Genomic DNA, 17,389 nt, shown 5'->3' on the forward strand with positions numbered 1-17,389 from the left:
AACGAAAATATTCTTAACCATGTTTTTCGCACAGATACGTGGCATGCTCTCGAGTGGGCAAACCATCCAGTTTATTTGTGTTAGCTAAATATGGAATGACAAAAAATATTGTACACTCCATTGCACTAAGAGATTAATATTGTTGACTAATATTTTCAGAATTCGTTGCATATATAATTTATGAAAAAAAGATAACATAAATTAAAAAAAATTATTATTTAGTGTGTTGTTATTTTCACATTCCGTCAACGTTCACAGCGCTCCATGCCTCTTCCACTCATATACCACTTACGCACACACTTACAACAAATAAGATATATTTTCATATTCTGGAAATAATTCATATGGCAAAACAACGTTTGCCGGGTCAGCTAGTATATATATAAATGAAATTTTGGGTTTTAGCAATTAACCCAAATGGAATTGCAGCAAACATCAACCAAATTGCATTATGTCACCTAAGTGCTGCTTAATTTTTATTAAAAAAATAATTAAGGAAAACAAAAGACTTGCTGAAGGTATGTACAGTTCGCAAAAAAGAACCCCGCACCACCCTGAATAACATTTCATCTAAGGATCGGATCTTCACGTTCACTCAATGGATCAATGGTTTTTGTGTCTTAATGGCTTTTAATGGGTGACCTCAAATATGCTAATTAATAAGTGCAGACGATAATTTAAGTTACGAAAACAGACGAAAAAGCTTATTTTCTCTGAGTAAACATACCTTTTTTTTCTCCAACAGATTTGGGTTTCTGACCCCCAAAATATAAGGGGTAACCGCAATTTGGGAAATACGGATAATTATATTATGGTTGAATAACGTGAAACAGAACACCTATATTATTTATTGAATCTAATTGTAATTATTTTGGCAACAGTTATTAGTTGAAGTAAAGAAATTAGCTATGACCTAAAAAGTTGAATTATTGGAGAAATTTTATACTGATTCAATTAAGAGAGCACAAAAAATCGGCAAACTACAATTGATTTCAGTGATTCTAAATTAATTTTGTTAGTACTAGGAACTAATTGAAATTTAAAAAAAAAACTGAACTAAACGGCAAAATTAATGGAGAAAATATACTTATTTTTTTAATGGAAAACCGTAAAAAGTTGTCATGTTATTATTTTTTTTTGGTAAGACGACGAGCTGCCTCAATCCCCATGCATTGAATCTAAGGGAGGAGATGTCACACCTAAAGTCTAAATACTAATGTGTATCATAAATTTCAAGTTAAATATATTCTAAGGACTCCTATTACTTAGTTTATGTCCCTCAGTGGACGGATCGTAAAGACACGATCCCCAGTAGAACCCCGGAGTCAAGAATCACTGGTTGCGGTCAGAAAGCGGGTAGGTGACCACTTTGATCAGTCAGCGTAGGGACCGAGTGAGCAGGGTATCGGCCTCTTACCGTAAAATGCTCGACTTCGCACGCAGGTCGCCAGGCTACCCAAGCTATGGTGCCATCCTCTCTGCAGAGGATCAAAATTGCGATAGCTTGTCTTCGGATCATCCTCAGGGATGCTTCCCAGACCGTCGCCAATAGCCCATTGTGCAGCTATAGTGCGACGAAAATAAAGTGCCTATACCTACCTACCTGCTTATTTTATTACTAATAGAGTTATAAAAAAAATTATTTTTCAAGACAGGAACCTCAGTTTTGGACCATTTGTTCCTTACGAGATAAATAGGAAAACTAAAAAATAATTTAATTTGGATATTATGTTCTTGCGTTATAGGGATAGCTAGCTCAACTGAAAATAACATTAAATACCAAATTTTAACAAAGCTTAAAGTCTCAATCACGTGTTCTTTGTGAAACGTATAAAAATAATGACAGCATTGCTTTAACACGTTTTTATTTTCTCTTAATTAAAGTCTCAAAACTGAACCATTGTGGCCCTTATCTGATATGAAGAAAAACTAAAAAGGTTTAATTTCGTTATTTTGTTAACATCGGGGTAACTAGCCAAATGACTGCATATCTAAGCAACGCGTTTCCACCTTGATAGAATATAAGTTAGCTTTATAGGATAGGCTAGCTTTATATCCTATAAAGATAGGATAAGCTTTATAGGATAGTAAAAACAAAAACAAAAAAAGATTCATTTAGATATTTCGTAATTATCGGGGTTGATTAGTCTGAGGAACAATCATGCTAACTAACAGTTTTTCTTAGAGCTTTTTACTAAGGCAGACGCGAAACAGTGAGTAGATGTAAACTCACCAGCTGGTTTCTGTAGGCTACAAGTAAATAAATAATACAAAATAGATAAGCAAAAAGTGTAAGAAGTCGCTAATAAGTGATTCTCTAGCACCTGTGAAATGTTCCTTGAAAAAACGTAAGATTTTCCCACAGCGCGTGCAGATGACTTAGCGGATAAAAGTAGGTGACAGACATTACGCAGATGAGAGTTAACTATTCACTGATGCACAATTCTAGTCTAAAAAAAGACAGAATTCTCTTAAATAAATTAACCTTCTAAAGCGTATGTGTATGAATGAGCTCATTTGATTTACTAAATTATGAGCACATGAACTAAAACGATGTCTAAATTTCGTGTCATTTCTAAAGCGAGCAGCTTTGCAAATTGGAGAATTGTAAGTTGAGAGTGGCCAAAAGCAAGGAAATCAGGGAATAGTCTGGAAAAGTTTAACAATCTTAAAAAGTGAGAAAAATACCAGGGAATTCAACTGAAATCCCCTAAAAGTTTAGAGAAAGGAATTTGTTTCAGTTTGAAAAATCTGAAAGTCCAATAATTACATCAACAAAATTGGTCTTGTAATATTCCTTTTTTTTTTTTTTTTTTTTTTTTTTTTTTTTTTTTTGAAAAAAAATATATTTATTTTCAGCTTTAATAGCAAATATAAGTGTTTTGTAATGCGTTTCGCGCATAAAAATAAGGAATAACAAGAAAAGTAGAAAATAAATCTATGCCAGAGTTTCTAAAAATCGGGAAAATTCGATTAAATCAGTGAAAAATTTCTTACTCTTAGGGAATCAGAGAATCTCTTATTTTGAGTGTTTGTGATCACCTTGATTTCAAACAATCGTGTAGTTTTAATATATTGAGCGATTTGAGATTCAAATCGAAGAATTTTTTTTTAAAGGAATAGAAAATCAATTGTGAAAGGCCTATTTAAACTATGGACTATAGCTGAAATCTTATAAAATCATTGTTTCTAGGTGTTTTCTCAAGTATATTCAAAATACACTTTTACTCCCTATCTTGGATGTCTTGTTCATCTTATGCATCCAGGTAGCCGAGGGACTATAACTCTGAAATCAGCTGATCCAGAAGACCCTCCTCTCATAGATCCAAATTATTTTGAAGATCCATCTGATGTTCATGACATTGTTGAAGGTAAGATTCGGGGATCTAAAAACATATAATTTGATTTTTAATTTTTTCTACAAAATATTGCCAAACCTAATAATTTCTACTGAAAATGTGGAGAAAAGTTTAAATGCCTTACGCAAACAATATACATAGAGGAAGAAGGCTAGCTTCCGTAGGCATAATGTAAACCAGCCTTTCAAGTTTTGGTGTGGTCCCTGTGTATTAAGGAAAAACAACATTTACGGACACGCAGTAGAAGTTCTTGAAACTGGTGTCCACCCTCCTCTCCTCCCAACCACTACTGGGGTTGTGGAGAAAAAGAAAACATTTCTCTTTTTATTTATTACTGGTTTGTTCAGCAATTTACATTATTGATAAACGGTATTGTACTGTTAATAATGATATGGCTTTGAGAATACACTAATGTCATTCATATCGATTAAATCTGCTAACACAGTTTGACAAAGAAAGAAAAAATAAAATAGCGATGCGACTGGTAGCGTACCCAACCATACAAATAGAGTTGCCAAACAACTGGTTCACAGGTGACGTATAGTTTATCTAAAATAAGAACTCCTCCAGACATTCGTCTGTACCTGTGGCGATGACTATGGTAACGAGGTATGACTATTTCAAGTAGGGGTGCGGGGTCAGTGTTTTGGAGTGGTTTCGGCAGGAAAAAAGAAATCTCTTCGGTCTATTGTGTTAGTCCTAAAGTGAAGCCACCCTCCTTAAAATGCGCCATTCTTGTTTCCATAGCACCAGACGACCTCAGACTTTGCGGCGAGAAGAGTTCTTAGTTTAGACAAACTATACCTTCTGGCAGTCACTTTGCTTCTTATGCGCATGCGCTGGATGTTAGTTCATATGATGCTCTGTTAAATCCGAGTATGTTGCTCACCCTGTAAGTTGTTTTTCTGGCATAGCATACCGAACCAAGCAGTTCCNGTTTCCCAAAGTGTGGTACGCGTACCCCCAGAGGTACGGGAACCGTTTAGAGGGGGTACGTGTTCTTATGCGTAATATCTTGCAACAAGCGAAAAGTTTAAAAAATTTCATTCAAAAACAAAGCTAGCCATGAAAATTAACGATTACGTATTTTTCTATTGGCTATTTTTTGCAGAGTTAACAGTTAATATTTAGTGGTGTCAACAGCCAGTTGTGATTTTTTACTGTTGTGCAATTTTTTTATAGTAAAAAATACATTCATTTTTTTTATCAGTGGTACACAGCGTTACGAAAAATTTAGAAGAAGTACACAAAAGTTATAAGTTTGGGAAACACTGGTCTATTGTGTTAGTCCTAGAGTGAAGCCACCCTCCTTAAAATCCGCCATTCTTGTTTCCATAACACCAGACGGCCTCAGACTTTGCGGCGGGAAGAGTTCTTAGTTTAGACAAACTATACCTTCTGGCAGTCACTTTGCTTCTTATGCGCATGCGCTGGATGTTAGTTCATATGATGCTCTGTTAAATCCGAGTATGTTGCTCACCCTGTAAGTTGTTTTTCTGGCATAGCATACCGAACCAAGCAGTTCCCCTCGTTAGTTGCGTATTCTGAGAGCTGAACTTTTTCTCCTTTCTTTGCCTTATCAACTTAAATTGTACTAAATTACACTACTAAAGCTATATTTTTATACGACGCGTAGCAAACGCGTTAGAAAAAATTGCGAAAAAGCACTTAAATTACAATAACTTTCGAACAAATTGGAATTTCGAAGGAAAAAAAAGAAGTTCAGTTTAGTTCATAATTAAAAATTATCTTTTCAGTTTGCCAGATTTCAACTCAGTTTAGTATTTCTGCAGGTTCCAAAGCAGTCTATATAGTATTTCTTTACAATCGGTTTACCATTCTCAGACTAGTTATTGAATGTTAATTGTCTTTTGATATTATCGTATTCCCCGTACCTTTATCTAAATACCTTAATTTTAAGCAATATTGTTTTTGCGCAGCAAATCAATATGTATCGTAAATTTGAACACAAGCAATCCACTACATTCCTGGTACCAATTACTTCGAAATTGAAGACTCAGGACGGTAAAGAGAATGGTTTTATGCTGCAGATGTGTCCAGCAAATTCCATGAACTTTAATATTGTTGATAATGTCTGCCTCTCTAAACACCCTGTACATCTCATTACAGTATCTAAACTTTCACGCACCATCGATGCTCTCTGCATCCAAAATCCTTCTTTAAACTTTTCTTTTAATTAATGATAGCTAATGGGATCAATTACTTTAGTTTAGAGGAATAAATAAATCAAATGGCGCTTGGCACACTTTACAACTTTGTTCCTAATAGTACTTCAAATTCTTTAACTTGGTCTGCACTAAAAAGAAAAAACCAATATCCCTATGGCGAGACCCTGTTTGCATATATAAGTGTACTCCAAATGAATGCCAGGCTCCCAGTAAGAACGAATATCAACATCGCCAACTCTCATTTAAAGAAACTGATGAAAGAATAATAAATATCGTTTCTTGCAGACGACTTTCTTCTACATTGAAATAAAGTTAAAATTATTTATCACGCACGTGATTTGCTAAGGGCATGTCAGCATAAGACGCGCCATTTTTAGCTGCCCAATCAAATCCATTGTTCTCCTTATTTATCGAAATATGTCGCCATGTCTAGGATTCCAGTATGACTACGAAATTATAAACTTTTTATTAATAATTCGATGATGTATATTTTGTAAAAGATAGCACGTATTAAAATTCTGTCTGAACTGCTTAACTTTTTAAAGTTTTTAGATTGTTTTTGAAAGCATATTTGTATAATTTGATAACGAAATAAAACGGAACTATATGCAGTTGCGGATGATTACTTAAATCCTATACCGCATATCTTTTCTTAACTTATTGCAGCGGAATATAGCATTTTCGCAAGCCGCACATTCACGCATGTAAGCTCTGGCCAGGTCAATTACTACCGAACAATTCATTACTGGGCTTGTGCAAAACATACGGATATGAATGTGTGTGATGCTACATGAAAATGCCACACCTCTCTACTTTTATAAGTAACTCAAATATTTAAACTTTTTTTTCTTCACTTTTCGGCTGATTTTTAGCACTAAAAGACTGCAGGAGATTTGCAGACACGCGTCCAATGAAAGAAATCGGCACTAAGAGGTTTGATACTCTCTATCCCGGATGTGAAGAATACGCTGGCAATGAAGATGAGTATTACAGGTGTCAAGTGATTACAGTACCTATTACTTACTACCATTATGCTGGAACTGCAAAGATGGGTGATCCCAGAGATAACATGAGTGTAGTGGATCCAGAGTTAAGGTAAATCTAAAACACATGATCTCATATTTTATTTTATAACCATCGTTTAACAGCCGACGCAATTTTGAGTTTACGACTACTAATGTTCAACTCCGTAGCCTTGTAATTTTGAACCCAATCCAGAAGATACTGTAACTCCTGAATCAAGTATTTTGAGAAATTTGCTTTCGTGGACGCTTCTTGGTGAAACTAACCCACATTTGCGGTACGTGGAGAGAAAAAACCATGAAAATTCACCACAGTTCGGTAACGGGACTCTCTAACCCGTGATCCCCATTGAGAATATTTTGCGTCAGCACTGGTGTGAAATTCGCTTCTACTAGCCATTGCTGGGATTTAAATCCGGGCACCTCATTGGGAAGCAAGTGCTTTATATTTGTCTCGCTAAATTTTTATTCTGTTTTCTAATACATACTTAGAAAGTAGGGTTCATCATTAGCCTTAATCATAAGTCTTCGTAAAACCGGCTCATTATCCAGCACAGCATCCCCTGGCTAGAAATGTCATTATACGCTGCTTGGAGTGTTTTCCTATTACAAAAACTCCTTCTGGTGAGCTTTTGAAGTGGTATCTTCATTTAACCAATCATCTTAACGTGACGTTTTCTAGTAATTAATGTCGAAAATTGCATTCAAATATGATGAAAAATAACTGTTTTATCGTAGCTTTAGGATTTGGTGACTAGCACGCCAATTTGGAAAATATTATCGCAATAGATTAGGCAAGAAAGAAAGTCGCAAAAAATTACTGCCCATTGATTTTAATTTATTTCATTTTTTGCGCATTTCGCCATCTCAAACAAGTCGTATGTTTAAATTTTTATTTCTTGACAACTATTCAACAAAATCCCTTTCGAAATTTGTAATTTTTTACTACAGATGAAGATTTATATACAGTACGCAAAAAAGAAACGCCTTGAATAACTTTTGATTGGTTGGATAATTACGTACCAAGATTCAATGTTTGTGATTCAAAGGCACAACTTTTAATATACTGATTAATTAGAGCAGACTATATTTAAAGTAACGAAATCCGACTCAAAAGTCAAAAACATACTTTCTCTGAATAAACATGCATTTTTTTTTTCTCCGATGGATTCTCGACCCTCAAATTTTGAGGGGTAAGCAATCAGAAATATAGGATCCCAATAGTTTATACAGAAGAGCAGTCAAAAGTTAGGGAGTTACTTATTGCGTATTTAGCTATAACACGAAATCTTAAGCTTCTCGCAAAAATTTTTGCACAAAATTATAAAATTAGTTTTTCCATAGACAATTCATGTTAAAAAAAAATTTAATAATTATTTTAATTTTTTTAAATTAATTTATTTGATAAAATGTCGATAACTTTCGAATCGTATACTGTACAATTTTTTTCATAATTATAAAGAACGTAATTTCAAATGACAATATTCAAAATTTGAACGAAATTGGGCGACTAGTTCAAGAGAAATTGAATTTTAAAGGAGAAGCATTTAAAAAAGTTTGATTTCTCAGGAACTATTCGACCGATTTCACTCAAATTTTATGTTCGCTTAAAATTTCGCTTAAGTTCTCGAGATATTACGAAATACGCGAAATGTAAAATTAACATTAAGGAGTTCAAACTTGGGCTTCGCATAAAAAGTTCTCAAGTTATGACAAAATACGTGATACACAACCAATAGTAGACTTCTGGCTTTTCCATTGTAGTCTTCCCATAACTTCACACATGCATTTTATAGTTTGTCTATGGTAAGATCCCTCTCCGCCACAAAGTCTGAGGCCGTCTGCTGCTATGGAAACAAGAATGGCACATTTCAGGGAGGGTAGCTTCTCTTCGCTCTAGGGCTGACACAATAGACCAAAGAAAAATATTCCCTTTCTCTCGCCGACTCGAGCCAAAACCTGTCCTAAACAATGACCCCACACTCCTGCTTGAAATAGTTATACCTCGTTACCATAGTCACCGCCCTGGGTCCAGACGAATGGATAGGGGAGTTCTTACTTCAGACAAACTATAAATTACTTCTGACAGAATCCATCGTCTTCTTCTACTACATTGGGGTGTCCTATATTTGGGAACTATCGTATATTAGGCACGTTTCCTCTCTTTGATCAATATGTTTTTTTTAAAATTTGTTCACATTTTATTTCAGAGTCAAGGGGATAAAAAATCTTCGAGTGGTTGACTCATCTGTTATGCCAACAATCACAACTGGTAACACCAATATTCCAACAATCATGATTGCTGAGAAAGCGTCGGATATGATATTATCAAGCGTCAACTGCAAAAATTAAATGTTGTCTTATGTGTTTTCTGTCTAACTCGAAATAAATAATGTTTTATATTAATCAGTGAATATGAAAAATACTTGTAATAAAAATGCATGCTTTTTGTTTTTGTTTTAAGGACTTCTTATTTTCCTTGTTATCGTTTCTTAGTTTAAGGTAAATATTTTTCTTATGTAAAGAGAAATTTATTTTGCATTCAACCATTTTATTCAAACCAAGTTTATAAATTACTTACCTACTTCATCTATAGATAGCGCTGCTAACTGAGAAAAGTTATAAAACAATATTTCCTCTATTTGCAACAGCAGCAGATTGTGAGGACAAAAACCAATCAAAGCCCATATAAATATTTCAATTGGTATTATCAACGACACAACAGTAAAAAATGCTTCAGAATTTCTCACATTCAACAGCGCCATCTGTTGATAAACATTGTAACTATTAATGAGATTTGTCCAGAACGAATTATCTGGTTTCGTAAGAAGGACGCAATAAATCACATATTTATATCTTCAATTTTTTATTTACTTTTTGACTTTTCAAAATATCGGCCATTTATTAATCGTTTCCAGCGCAGTGACTTACATTCCCTGAAATTTTTACATTTTTATATATTTTTACATTTTTTAGTGGTTACCACTAAAAAATGTAAAAATATTTGCTACTAAAGTTTTTTTTAGCAAATGCTCCATTTGCAACAGCCGTTATTTTTTAATGAACATAGAGTTAAGTAGTATATCTGTTTACTGAGAATTACATATACGGTAACAGTGGCTAACATGCTGTCTATCTAAAATTTACAGTCAAAATTTGATACGCCTGAAAATGTTAACACTCGGTATGCGTCAAAAATAATCACATTATTTTTAGCATGTTGTTACATGTTACGATACTGATTTATGAGAAGCAGAAAACAATAAATTGCTTTGAACTTGGAATTTTTGCGAAAGATGCAGCAGTGTAAATGCACTTCAAAAAAGGATCATAAGTTACGATGTTATAGGGTAAATTTCTTTTCAATATCCGTAGCTTAGCAACCATGTAAAAAATGGCTGTCGATGAGGAGAAAATGAAAGAATTTTGTCAAATTCCTTATCATTTGCTTGAGCATTGAAGAGAAATTTGAAAAAATTAATACCCTTTGACACAGATGGGACACCGGTGTCCCTTTTATTTATCTTTTTCTGACGGTCTAATTATCGGCAAAAATTAATTTTGATCTTTTTAAATTATTAAAAAACAGTCTAATAGTTACGAAAAAATATGGGAGATTATCAAAATTATATTTGTTCTAAAATATAAAATCTATAAAAGATAGTTTGAAAAACTATTTTTCCTCATGCTCATTCAAGTTCAAACATTTATTAATAATTGATTTTATAAATTAAAGCAAATTTTAAAAAATTATTACTTGGAAATGCCCATTTTTGGAAGATTTTATCTTTAACACAGAAAAAGACATCGGTGTATTCCATAACCATTAAATACTAAAATGCAAAATGTTATAATTTTTACTTATTTAGATTTAAATTAATACAAAATAATAATAAAAAATATGTTTAATAAAATTTTTGTGTAAAAGGTTTAACAGTGGATTATTCAGTTGATCCTTGATTCCCTTCCTTCAACTCAGTAAAAATATATAAATGTTTTTGTTTTAACCTTCATTCGCTTTTCGATCTACTGATCAACTACCTCGAAAAAAAAGGAAAAAACTTATGTTTATTAAAATAAGACGGATCAAGGATTTTCTCCTTCAGTCTGTGGGCACAAAATATGAAAAACATCAACACAATTTGCATTTTGTGAAGAAATGGATTTTACCTAAATCATTGGGAACAATGGTCAATAAAAAAAAATAATAAAAACATTTTTATGTTTTATTTCCTACATTTTTCTTAAATATGAATTACGAAATATTCGGACCATTTTCTTTGAAAAATAGATTCTGAAAGCAATAATACGAAAATATTTTCATTTNATGAAAAACATCAACACAATTTGCATTTTGTGAAGAAATGGATTTTACCTAAATCATTGGGAACAATGGTCAATAAAAAAAATAATAAAAACATTTTTATGTTTTATTTCCTACATTTTTCTTAAATATGAATTACGAAATATTCGGACCATTTTCTTTGAAAAATAGATTCTGAAAGCAATAATACGAAAATATTTTCATTTTAATAATAAAAGGGATAGTGATAGAATAAAAATCATCAATATTGTTTCTAAAAATTTATGGCATCATTTCATACAAAAAGTTCTAAAGTAACGGAAATTTAACAATAAAAATTTAAAACCATTTGGAACCCATTGTTGTAAAAAAAATAAATGAACGTAGCATGAAAGTGATGTATTTAGACATAGCATTCTGAATGGTTCACCTTTAATATTGACCAAAATGTTCGTAATTAATTTTGCTTTTAATTTTGCTTTTTCAGTAAGTGTCTTCATGCTTCATTGGAAGCGCTTAAATTCTTTATCGACTTCTGAGCACAGATCTGAATGTAAACAATAACAAGTTTCCTAAAACCGAAAGAAATTAGTAAACTTCCGGTGTATACTTCTGCTTACGTTATGCTTACGAGGCGATGTGTGAACAAGCTTGGTCCCGCAGTGGACTGATTGTTAAGACACGGTTCCCAGCAGATCACCGAAGTCNTCTTTTTTATCTCTGTACTTAGGTAGTGCAATTTCGTTTCTTCCTTCAAAGGACATTTGTACAGTTACTTTTCTAATTAATTTCAACAAAAGTTCTTAAAGATTAAATAGGTCGTCGAGCTACCGAAGTGAGGGTGCCATCCCCTCCGCAGAGGATCAAAATTGTGATGGCATGTCTTCGGATCAACCACCGGGATGTTTCCCAGACCGTCGCCAATAGCCCATTGTGCAGCTCTAGTGCAGCGTAAATTAACAACAACAACAAGCTTGATATTCTAAGAAGTTTTGTTACCGGGATTTGTGTATAAAATTTACACGTAATTTTACCATTGATAGTGTTTTCATTAATTTATAAATTCTAACAGATTATGAGCCTCAAACAAGTTTAACAAAATTAATATCACAGCATAAATAAAGTGTAAGGTTAGTTATGTTTTGTAATTCATTTACGTCAAACTAGAGCTGCACAATGGGCTATTGGCAACTGTCTGGGAAACATCCCAGAGGATGATCCGAAGACATGCCATCACAATTTTGATCCTCTGTAGAGGGGATGGCACTCCCGCTTTGGAGCCCAACAACCTGCACGCGCAGTCGAGCACTTTACGGTAGAACAGTAGTCATGTTTTGAGTGTTATACTTTATTTGGCTATATTTGTGTAAAATAGCACCGTTGGTTATTTTTTGGGTAGCATTATAGCAAGTTTGCGGAGTTTTCCAAATTCATCTGTTGGTTGTTTCGTTTGAAGTTAGATTGAAGGAACGATTTATATTGTAAACACTACAAGTATAATAATATTGGATGGTGCATTTTTTCAAGTTTAGGCGAAAAATCAGCCGGAAGTAGTCATTTGGAAGTCTTACAATGAGTTGTAAACCCTAGCGGCATCTGTGCGTAGCTTTACACGGTCAACCATCCATAGAAGAGCCGGGATAGCCTGGTTGGTAGGGCACTGGGTCCATGTCCAAGAGTTCGTGGGTTCGACCCCCGTCGGCCGTAGAACGCAAATGGTGACCGATGCAGGTTTAATCTGCCGAGTCGCAAAGTCCTCCATGTTCCCAAAACAAATCAATACCCCTGGATGTACTGATCCAGAAGTCTCCTTGTCTTCTGGATTGGTTCAAAATTACAAGGGTACGAAGTTGAACACTAGTAGTTGTAAACCCAAAATTGGATCGGCTGTTCAAAGACGGATACAAAATAAAATAAAAATCATCCCTAGAGTTAAGGATATAATAAGTCCATAGTTTGTTCTAAATAAGAATTCACCCAGACATTCGTCTGGACCTGTGGCGCTAACTGTGGTAACGAGGTATGACTATTTCATGTAGGGGTGCGGGGTCAATGTTTTGGAGTGGTTTCGGCTCGGGTTGGCGAGAGAAAGGGAATCTCTCTCTTCGGTCTATTGTGTTAGTCCTAGAGTGAAGCCACCCTCCCTAAATTGAGCCATTGATGTTTCCATAGCACCAGGCGGCCTCAGACTTCGTGGCGGGAGGAGTTCTTAGCTTTGACAAACTATACCTGTCGAATACCTTCCCCTTTGTCTGCTTTGAACTCCGGTACTGATTTGTCGGCCAAAAATGATCGCATATCTATGCTTAGGCAGCACCCCCGGGTATGTGATCCGCTTGCATGCACTACGACTGGCCCTTTATCATTGCTGGCGTTAAATGAATACAGCTACATTGAGTCAATCAAATTGTCTAACAAATCTATTTATGCTGATCTGACTTATGAAATGCAGCTACTAATGGTTTTGCCACAGCAATGAAAAAGTGCTCCTCTATGAGATATTTACATTCTGCATGACATGTACAGTGATATGAACCCAAGAATAAACAAATTCACCTGAAAACAACCGGACTTTTTTTTAAAGAATAATAGCAGTTGTAGTAGTATTATATTTACGTCACATTTGATCTGCAGAGTGAGATATTGGCAACTGTCTGGGTAACATCTCTGAGAATGATCCGAAAACATGTCATCACAATTTGATCTTCTGTGGAGGGTACGACTCCCCTGCTTTGTTAGCCTGATGACCTGCATGCCAAACCCAGCATTATATACTAAAAGGGTGTAAAGTGGACCCATACCTCACATTTTCGATATCCTCGCTTTCAGATCAAAATGAACCAATAGCATTAAGTGGTTTGGTTGCAAACATCACAATGGAGTTACACTAATGGGCTTCTAGTGATGGTTTGGTTCATCCTATATGAGGATTGGAAGACACGCGTTCATTATACTATCAGAGTTTGGATTGGAGGATAATTAGAGGTTGTAATCATCTGGGTTCCTCATCATGCTCCCTAGCCTCCCTAACGCTCGTAAACTTTTCTTGCTCTGAAACAGCAGGTAATATTACATATGAGAGAATATTAAACCCCGGTGAAAGAATCGTAGAAAATGTGTACTTCAATCATATACTCAGCTTACCACGGATGTTCGAACCCCGACTTGAGCCGTGGTACGCGAAGACGAAACGAGTGGGTGGTGTACTGAATGTTGGTCTGGAAAACATCCTTGAAGATGGTCTACACACATGATATCACAATTTTGGCCCTCTGCAGAGGGGATGGCTCTCCAGCTTTGGCAGGCCGAACATGACTGCTCGTGAAATTGAGCAATATAGAGTAAAAAAATTTAAAAAGGATTTATACCGCACACTCTCGGTCTCTACGCAGGCTGATCAAGATGGTTATCCAACCTCTTACGGACCGCAGCCAGTGAGGCTTGACTTCGGTGTTCTACTCGGAGCCTTGTTTTTACTATCTCATTACCTTTAGTTCTCATTCTTTCTGGTATTCCGCATGATGTTTTTCTTAATGTTTTCAAATAAAAACAAAGTAAGGTGGTTGAAGTGGAACTGTGCTTAATTAAAAGAACAATATTCTTTGTCATCAACAAAGTGATATTTTTTGTAACAAATATAAAAAAACACCACTTTTTTTCTCCATGCGTACATACTTTCACGAAATATTAAACTAACTACATTAGTTGACTTAAATTAAGAANACTAATTAATTAGCATATTTGAGGTCACCCCCAGGAACCATTAAGATTGACACTTAGTTCGTGAAAATCCGATCATTAGAACGAAAGTTATTCAGGGTGATTCGTTTTTTTTTTTGCGGACTGTACATACTTTCACGAGATATTAAACTAACTATAGTTGACTTAAATTAAGAAAAATTTTAAAAAATAGCGATAACTTTCCAGAATATAAGTGAATCTGAATTAAATTTAAATTGAGTAATAAGAGTGGCTAAGTAATTTATAAATTTGTGGTGCTGTAATGGAATGATTTCTTCTGCAATGAGTATAAAATTGTATACTTGATTGCAAGAGTACGAATTTTGCGGTTTTACTGAAATTAAATATTTGAGATAGCGAATTTGTAATAATTACATCCAGCAGACATTATTTGTCTACAAATCAGTGATGGAGATCTATTAGAAGAGTCAGATAGAAGAGGCCAAATGGCCAAATGTGCGTCCTTCTATGGTCCATTGAGTTTAGGCAACAATTACTAACTACAAGTTCGGCATCAGCCAAAAACGCCAAGGTTCAACCAAGAGCAGCCAAATGCTATGACAAGCACTGGTGACCGATATGTATTGTTATATACACGAAGGTATAGAACCGCAACTCCAAGTCAGATCAGATCCTCTCTTAGTGCAGCCACCAGAAGATTATCGTCAACGTCTATTACGCGTAAAAGGCCTCACGAACGTGGTTTATTCACTAGGCGTTCAGAAATTTGAGTGCCACTCTCGTCACGCCATAGAAGGGAACGCTTGAGGTGGACGCAGTAACATGCTCATGGGACTGCTGAGAAATGGATGAGTCCAAGTTTAGGCTCCAACGTGATTGTAGGCTTTGTTTGATTTAGAGCTGACTTGGAACCCGATATCTTACATCAAATATCTGTGAAAGAGATGTATACAAAGAGTGTGGGGTGGTACTAGTTTGGGTGGACGAATAGCAACCTGCATGTCTTGTCACGAGGCACCATGAATGCTCACGATGCCACGCTGAGAGGACATCCTTGATGTTTATGCTTTCAGTTATTCTAGTGCAATAGAGGATGATTTCGCAATTGACAGGACGATTACGCAATGCTGCACAGGGCTCACCTCATCATGATTATTTTCAGCAGCAAGCAATTCAGCGCATGGAGTGGCCAACTCAATCTACGGACTTGAATCTTATCGATCTGGAACTGGTAGACCGCATAATTAAAAGTATTATAACAACAGCATTATAGAAAGCGTTCGAGCTAATTTTAACACCATAATTGTCTAGGTAATACTTTTTATTTTATTTTACTCATTATTATGTGCAATATAATGTGTGCTAATTCCATTAAAATCCATGCAGAAAGTATACAGCTTATTCTACGATCAAGGCGATATTTTCAAATAGATAATTTTTTTTAAATAAAATAAATAATTTCTGGGCTCAACTCTGCTGTATTTCATAAGTTATTAATGATATTAAATAATTCTGGTAATATTGAAGTGAAAATTTGTTTTAGTTATTTATAGATGCATCATGATGCATCGTTAGAAAAGATTACACGGTTGCTAGATTTCGAAAGGACTCACTTTTTCGACAGTCCCGATTTGGACTCTTTTTAGTATTACTGTTTATTCTTATTGCAAGCCGAGCACCACCATACGTTAGAGTTAGAATATTATTCGAATAGCGAGATTAGATTTATTTTACAAATTATCATTTAGGTTTAAATTTTCAAGTTGGTATATTGTTGACAAGGTAAGAAGTGTTATATAAAGATTCTTTTCTTTAAATAACGATTCTTACGTCTTGAAATGTCAGGTCTTCAAATGACGATTCTTACAGCGATACTTTTTTAAAGACAAGTAACCAAATATACGTACACAAGATGTCTCAAAACACAATGATCACGTTGTTGAGCCAAATGGCTTTAAAATACACACACAGGAAAGGAGACAGTAACACCGAAGTATAGTCGATAAAGAGCTTGCAATGCACTCTAGTGTAGAAAACACCATCCATAGCATAACCTAAGATACATTAGCGATCATCATATTTACCAAGGTAACTAGAATAAATTTTTTTCCCTGATTCTCACATTTACTCTATTTTCCAGTTTATTTAAAATTTTGTAGCTTTCTAAGATCGAAAGACTCGATCAATTGGTCAATGGCACCTCACGCCAATATGCCGAGATAAACATAATATATAATACTAGAATAATTCTCCTTTGTATCCGAAAATATCGTATCTAATGAGTATGCAAGTATATCGCATATGCAAATGTTTTGAAACTACATAATCAGCTCACGCACCCGCAAAGCTTATTAACCGACGCGCAACCACATGCAATAAGAGTGCTCCGCAAGGAGAAAGGATTAGCTCTTCAGATTGTGCAAAGAGAATTTTTTAAAAGTGTTTGAGAGTAGTAGTAGTAGTAGTAGTAGTAGTAGTAGTTCATTTACGTCGCACTAGAGCTGCACAATGGGCTATTGGCGACGGTCTGGGAAACATCCCTGAGGATGATCCGAAGACATGCCATCACAATTTTGATCCTCTGCGGAGGGGATGGCACCCCCGTTTCGGTAGCCCAACGACCTGCACGCGAAGTCGAGCACTTTACGGTAGCACAGTTTAACGAGGACCAATACCGCACACCCTCGGTCCCTACGCAGACTGATCCAAGTGGGTCACCCACCCGCACACTGACCGCAGCCAGTGATGCTTGACTTCGGTGATCTGCTGAGAACCGTGTCTTAACGATCAGTCCACTGCGGGACAAGTGTTTGA

General features: G+C 35.2%; 1 protein-coding gene across 1 annotated transcript in view; it reads left to right on the forward strand.

The window, feature by feature from the left end:
• The window catches only part of LOC107439119 (glucose dehydrogenase [FAD, quinone]-like), a 38,267-nt gene extending 29,238 nt beyond the window's left edge, over positions 1 to 9,029 (forward strand). The window contains exons 11-13 of the mRNA XM_016051609.3: positions 3,194 to 3,371; positions 6,421 to 6,643; positions 8,781 to 9,029. Coding sequence (XP_015907095.2) covers positions 3,194 to 3,371; positions 6,421 to 6,643; positions 8,781 to 8,922 — 543 coding nt within the window. The 3' untranslated portion in view covers positions 8,923 to 9,029. The remainder of the gene's footprint in view (positions 1 to 3,193; positions 3,372 to 6,420; positions 6,644 to 8,780) is intronic.
• The last annotated feature ends 8,360 nt before the right edge of the window (positions 9,030 to 17,389 follow it).

Source organism: Parasteatoda tepidariorum, chromosome 4 (genome assembly GCF_043381705.1).
Source record: "Parasteatoda tepidariorum isolate YZ-2023 chromosome 4, CAS_Ptep_4.0, whole genome shotgun sequence".
Classification (NCBI taxonomy): domain Eukaryota; kingdom Metazoa; phylum Arthropoda; class Arachnida; order Araneae; family Theridiidae; genus Parasteatoda; species Parasteatoda tepidariorum.